The following is a 7388-nucleotide window of genomic DNA, read 5'->3' as shown; positions in this document are numbered from 1 at the left end:
TTATGCTCATATGGATTTATTTAACAGATGGGATGGCATGCTCCCTAAGTGGTTCAAGATAGGGGTGTTAGGATCAGTCATCTCAACTGATGTTTCAAAAAACAACTGTGATCTCCAAAGACATTCAAAAGCTCGATCAATCTTAGGGTCGAAAGGGGCGAGGTCAGCCTCAACTCCCCTGTGCATAAAAAAGATAAATTAAAATTATGCAGCAAGCAATCATACTGACTCACACAAATCAGTCAAAAAAATCACATGCAAATGGCAATCACACTGGCTCACACAAATCAGTCAACAAAATCACATGCAAATGCAACACACACACACACTATGTAAACGAACATAAAAGGAAGCAAAAACCAAATTAACAATAAAATATTTTTTGGCATTTTAGTCTTTTATTTTTTCAGTTTTTTAATTGTCCAGCACCTGCAAAGAAACACAGCAATGCAGACGCATCAATAATAATAACAATAAATGCAAAATAAAATAAGATAATAATAATGTCAAATTTAGGTCCTAAAATTTTAAACTAAAGGTTTCCTAAAAGCAGAAATAATTATTAACGCTTTTTTCCCGCGACGGCACCAAAAACAAGCCAAACAGAATAAAGGCCGCTAAAAAAAAGAAGAAAAAAAAAACAGTTGAGACCATGAGGAGCCATAAAAAAACAGAACTGATGAAGGCCTGGAAAGCAAATGCAGGAATCCAGGACCCACAGTTCTCTGCTATTATTCATTAGCAGGCTTTGAGGCCTCCTTCACATCATCAGCCCCTTCATCCTGCAGATATACAGTTCACATTTAAAAATATTACAAAAAAAAATCATGCATTTAGATATCTATCACCTAAAATTTGATATTTACACTTATAACACCTGGAAGGCGGTGTTTTTTATGTTATATTAAAGTCTTGAGTGCCATGCATGCAAATATGAAAGTTAAAGCTGTCAGATATGTTTACACATATGAAGTATTTATGTAAATGCCCCATAAAAAATATACAAGATTGAGTTGCTCATGACAATTTCGAACTGACCTGCATATCAGAGGTCCACAGGGTGAGATTATCACGAAGGAGCTGCATTATAAGAGTACTGTCTTTGTAAGATTCCTCTCCAAGGGAATCCAGTTCTGCGATAGCTTCGTCAAATGCCTGATTAAAGTGCAGCCGAGACGAGAGGGAACATTAGTGATTAATGAAGATTAATAACTTGATAACAGCATGTATTTCACATATCTCACACCTAAACTTTCATATTTGCATGCATTGCAACCTCTGCATGAAAAAGATGTATTTTACTTTTACTTTTACGAAGTGGTAACAGTGCCTTTTTTTTTTTTCCCTGATATTAAAGATTTGAGAGTTGTGTGTATAGATATGGAAGTTTAGGTGTGAGATAAGTAAATACATAAAATTGCGTGCTATGTATGTAGATGCCCAAATTTGGGATCACTTGGCAGAGAAGAATTAGAACATTATATCTGCTCGTGAGTCGATGATTAACATACTAACCAAAATTGATAAAATTGCACCAAATTTGAGACCTGATATCCTCGATAGGATGCTCATGCGGAGCAAACATATATGTTAGATCGAGCACAATGTTCATACATGGAGATGAGGCATCGACCGCATCCATGGGACTTGAGGTAGTAAAAAATAGATGCTGATTCCATGATAAGATCTAAATTTGAATCCAAATTCTATGTAGAAGTTCAACATGGAGTGTGAGGAACTGAAACTATCGTATTTATGAGTTGATTTTAATCATATTTCTATGCTCCCTAATTCGAAGTGTTGAGATCAAAATGAGATATGCTTCTCAATTTGAAATGAGCCTGGAAACATTCCTAGTGGCAGTGAAAAAAAAAAATTGTAGGAATGGCAATAAAGTATGAATTCAAATTCAATATTTTGTCAATAACTATTTGGAAAGGAACCAATCTAAATCTCTTTTATAGAGGGCTATAGAGCTATAAAAAAAACTCATCATTCATAATAACTTTTGACCGGCTTGCTAAAAAACCCGTGTTTAATTCTAACACAAACAAACCCGTGTTTAATTCTAAACACGGGTTAATTCTAAACACGGGTTAATTCTAAAATCATTCATAATAACTTTTGATCAGCTTGCTATAAAAAAAAACTCACCATTCATAATAACTTTTGATCGGCTTGCTAAAAATCCCGTGTTTAATTCTAACACAAACAAAAAAATTTTCTACCTTGTTTTGGCTTGGTTTGGCTCAAATTTATTAAAAAATTAATATTTATTATGACTTAATCATATTAATTTTTTATATTGCATTTATAAAATATTAAATTTTACTATTTTTAAAATGATTCAAGTTGATTTCAAACTGAAATCAAGCAGAATACGGCTATGTTATTCACGAGCCAGTTTTAATATGAACCAATTTCAAACCAAAATAATTTTGGGCGAGTTAGAACATAAACAAGCATTGGGCTCAATTAAGTTTGACTCATTTACACCGCTAACTAGTAATGTCCACTAAAATAAATAAAAAATAAAAACTAGTAATGTCCATTTGAACAAAGGCCCTGTCCATAAACAACCTAAACAATCATGCAATAATAGCATCCGAATGCAAAAAAAAAAAAAAAAAAAAAAAAAAAAAATCAGAATTAGCACCAAGAGAATACAAGGTAAATTAGTTAAAATAAAAGCAACCGAGGCCAATTGTGATATGTTGCTAAGAGAAATAAAAGTTAGAAGACAGCTTAAACATATGCATCAGAGCCAATCACATAGAAGGATCTAAATAAGAGTCAAATATAATCTTGTAAGAACCAAAAACTTTCTCCCTCTCTGCTAGTTATCGTAATCTCTGTCGCCTTCCAACATTGTTTGTCACGTACCGACTTCCTCAAAATGCAATTCTATCAGTTTTCTTCCCCGTTCACTATTGTCGTCTTCCCTTTTTTTCACCGTTGTTTTACTGTCTCTCTCGTCTATTTAGGGAGGACCGACGCCAAAGTCAAAGGTATTACACTAACCACTCCCCCCCAATAACCACCAAACCCTAACCACCGAAACTACTATGTTACTCCTCCAAACCCCGTGATACACTAACGATCGGAGTCAGTGGTGAAGGCAATAACGGGATGGTGGCGTAAAGAGCGCACCCCCGCCCGAAAAAGGGCACCCCTCTTCACACTCCCTCTCCTCCTTACTCGAACGAATAAGTATTGTAAGCTTCTCTTTTCCCCTTTCTTTCTCTTCTTTCTAGTATAATGCAAGTCTTTTCTATAAGAACATTGGTGTGGTTTAGAAAATCGACGGTGAAGTCACCTATCACAACTGTGGGTCAAATAAGATAACATTATGATATTAGGGCCTAAGGTTTGTGCAAATCTAGAATAAAATCCACAAAAGAACTTACATTCAAATTCACATAACGAACTCATAATTTGGACAATTATTCATAGCGTGAGATGGAAATAAAAAAAAAATACAAAAAAATCCAGCACAACTGATAATTTATAGCCTATAGTGAAATGAAAATGAGAAATCTAGAATACTAAAAAATATACAATTAATTGAAAATTATGCAAATGAAGAAACCATGTTAAATCAAACTAGAATAAAAATAAATCAATCATGCAAATCAATAAAAAAGATTTTAAAAATAAATAAAATTAAAATTACCAAATCAACTCTCACTTGTCTGGGAGAGGATTTAGAACAAAATTCACATACACGAACAAATCTACTTTAAAAAATACACTATCTTTGTACAAAAGTAAGAACACTCTTTACAGAAAAATTCCTCTTGAAATTCCCAATCTATCAATTATAAAAAAAGCTGAATACCAGAAATCTTATAATAACACACATCTCATAGATGAAAATTCCACAAAAACTATTGAAGATAACTGTTGAACCCACAAAAAATCTTCCCAAAAGTCAACCCACAAAGAATTCTAGCAAAATAATAAAAAAATTGCTCAATTAATATATATTAGGCAAATTTTGGCAAAGTTATTATACTTTTTTTGAGAAATTCATGATATATATGCCTTTCTTTCTACTTGGAAAGGTTTCTTTTGAATCCATCTTCAGTCACAAACATTATTTTATTTTCAATGATAGCTTCAAGAAAAAAAGTAGAATAACCATTCTAAAACTGTGCAGATGATGTTATGGACATGAAACTTGAAATATGAGAAAACAGAATAGAATTTAAGGCATCGGTTGATGTTCATAAGATAGAGTCAAATTAAATATGTTAAAAAAGGACTAAAATAAGAATTTATAAATTGCTAATATGTAAACATTTGTTACAATTCGTTGTATGACTTTATATGATAACAATATTCTAATAATTAATGTTTTAGGGATTTCAGTAACACTTTCTAAATTCAAAAAACTCATTATGTTAGGACATAATTTATTTGTAATAACTCTAATTCACATATTCAATAAACGTAAACTTGTAATCATTAAAAATAACTTTAATACCAATATATTAATGCAAATCAAGCAAATTACTAACAGATGACGCATACAATGATAGTGCCAAAATACTATTATATGATGACTTAAATTTATAATTATCAAGTTCATTAAGTATTTTGAATAATTAAAACGTGTCATGCTCATCGTAAGGGCAAAAGTCTTTAAAGAAGAATAATCCAAATGATTTTAAAAATAATCTTAATAAATTATGAACTTATGTATCAATCGTTGGAGATTTGAGTTCTGTGTCCTGCTAAAATTAGTTACCATTAATATATTAACACAGATTCACTCATGGCAAGAGGTTCATTTTATGAATTTGTGAATAACGAAATAGACAACCAAAAACCAAGCAAATTAGTTTGATTCTCACAAATAATTTCATCATTAGATACTTTAACAAGAGTTATATTATTAGATTCTCTAATTGATTTACGGCCCAAATTTGTACAAGTTCATAACCGAGAATAGATTTAGATTCTAAGATTTAAGTTCAAAAGATAACTCATGTTCAAATTTAGTCCCAAATTTATATTTTGATTAAGATTAATGTTCAGATATGATCTCATTTTCAATTTTAAGTTAAAGTTTTAAACGGTTTCTTTAAGTATTATCAAAATTTGTTAAATATAAATTGTAACATAGTCTAAACTAGACCATGTTTAAGAACCTAAATGTAATGATAACGATGTTCGTATAAGAATATCACTCATAGGAGCATAAGACGTAATAAGAGAGTAAGTTTAATATTACTCAAACCATAAAGCTCCATCTAAAACCTAAATCTAATGTTTTTGGAGACTTGTAGCACAATTCATGCTCAACTTCTTGCCTAAATCTTTAAAACATATATAGTAATAACAAAGTAATATGTAAAAGAATCATATATGACAATAAGATTTAAGAACAAACAAAATATCTAAAATGCAAGTCATCTTGTTTGGAAAGTTGTAAATTAATCATGTAATTGATCTTGTAATCATTAAACGGCTTATGATTTTTAACTTTATGTTTCATATCAATTTATAAGGATTTTGTTGCGGTAACGATACTTTACCAAAAATATAGAGCAAATCTCATTAACTTTTAACTAGTAAATTCAACCACTAAGGATCAAACATATTATAGATTTGAAAAAATTCTTCTAAACTATATAGTCAATGCAGAATCACACCTCCCAAAAAAAATTAAGGATATAATTCTTGACGTCACAATAGTCATGTTAAAACATTATGGTATTGTAACTAAATTCGTTTCATGTAAATTGAATTTTTTATTGTGTTTGTAAACTTGAATAAATGTTATACCCTACTTCTAGAAATTAATATAATATAACATTAATCACTGATATAAACTATAATATAAATCTTCTAAGAGAAAATAATTTGATTATGTAGAGCTACAATAAAACATTAAATCATGCAAAAACACTAAAAGTTTGCATATCTCAAACATTTGATTTGGGCACTTAATCATTATCGATACTAAAAATTTGCACGTAATTATTTAGAGTGTGTACATAATAAAGAATTGATTTTAGACCTTATCTTAATTCTGTTTTTAGTTAAATTTAACCAACTACCTGTCCTGGACAAAAAGTCTCACATCGGCAAGGTGTAGGGCCGAAAAGCAGTATTTAAGTCTGTCTTGGGCTGCCCACTCCCCTAAGAGTTCTTTTGGGAGGTGACAAGTGATATCAGAGCATATTATTGTCTGCCAGGTGTGTAGACTCTTCATGGTCCAGTGGGACCCTCGGTGGAGTCAATCCGTGACGAGAGCGTCACATGATTAGGTGGAGAAGAATGTCACGGACAAAAAGTCCCACATCGGTTAGGTGTAGGGCCGAAAAACAGTATTTAAGTCATTGGCTGTTGTTGACCTCATTTTTGTGAGGTCTTTTCTTCTCCTCCTTAGAGCCTAGGTTCTAGCTCTAGAAATTCCTATGGACCATCTTAGAAAACTAGAATTGAGACTCACCTTCTAGAAATTCCAGCCAATTCCTATTTTCCTTTGATGTCTAGCATCTTTGGCACAAGACCATCGTTTTATGAACGAGCGGTTATGGGCTATTTTGCAAAGATTCAAGGAAGATGTTCCAAATAGGACTTCAAGCCTCAGGAAAAACATCGTCACGACCTTTTTCGTCATATACACACATCAAATACACGAAATTCACGAATTTGCACGAAATCGGATTTCAATTAAGCCCAAAGGACGGGTGAAAATGCGAACTTCTCCGAATGACCTCCGACGACAAATTGGATTGCGCCAACGCGTCCGGGGTACCCATTTTGGTAGGAAAGGACACCCATATTGCTATACTTTCGACACGAGAAAATTGACGCACAAATCGGTGAATTCGTCGAAACGACCTCTGACGGCAAAACAGACAGCGCCGGTGCGTCTGGAATGTCGATTTTGCGTAGGGAAGACACCCATTTTGTTACGACACCGCGCGTGAATGAATCGCATGTGATTTAATATATATATATATTTATATATTTATATATATATATACACATATATATTAATTTATATAAACTAAATCTTCCTTTTTTTACATTCCTAAATCCCTAAATACCCGAATCCCCCGATCGCAGCCCTAACCGACGGCCCGAGCTCTCCTTCGCATTTGCGAGCCGGCCCGAGACCCCTTCCCCCCGATCGCGAACCCTAGCCGAGCGGTCCCCCCTCTACGTCACGGAGCTTCGGCAGAGGTTCCCCCCATCCACGTGCTTCCGTGCGCTGCGAAAGGCTTCGACCTGCTCCCACGCCTCTGCGATTCGCGACGTCACCCCCTCACGCGAGGTTTGTCGCTTCCCTTGGCTCGGCTCACCGCCCAGGTAAGCGATGTGGTTCTTCCTCCTCCCTCTCCTGCTATAAAAACCCCATTTCGGGGAGTTCT

General features: G+C 33.6%; 1 protein-coding gene across 1 annotated transcript in view; it reads right to left on the bottom strand.

Annotated features, from left to right (window-relative positions):
- Positions 1–478: 478 nt before the first annotated feature.
- Positions 479–7388, bottom strand: part of LOC110021335 (14-3-3-like protein F) — a 22188-nt gene continuing 15278 nt past the window's right edge. Inside the window, exons 3-4 of the mRNA XM_020719785.1 lie at positions 1039–1155; positions 479–782 (exon numbers count right to left, since the gene is read on the bottom strand). Of these exons, the coding sequence (XP_020575444.1) occupies positions 732–782; positions 1039–1155 (168 nt within the window). The 3' untranslated portion in view covers positions 479–731. The remainder of the gene's footprint in view (positions 783–1038; positions 1156–7388) is intronic.

The sequence above is a fragment of the Phalaenopsis equestris genome, unplaced genomic scaffold (genome assembly GCF_001263595.1).
Source record: "Phalaenopsis equestris unplaced genomic scaffold, ASM126359v1 Scaffold000134, whole genome shotgun sequence".
Classification (NCBI taxonomy): Eukaryota; Viridiplantae; Streptophyta; class Magnoliopsida; order Asparagales; family Orchidaceae; genus Phalaenopsis; species Phalaenopsis equestris.
This window is presented reverse-complemented; position numbering and strand designations above follow the sequence as displayed.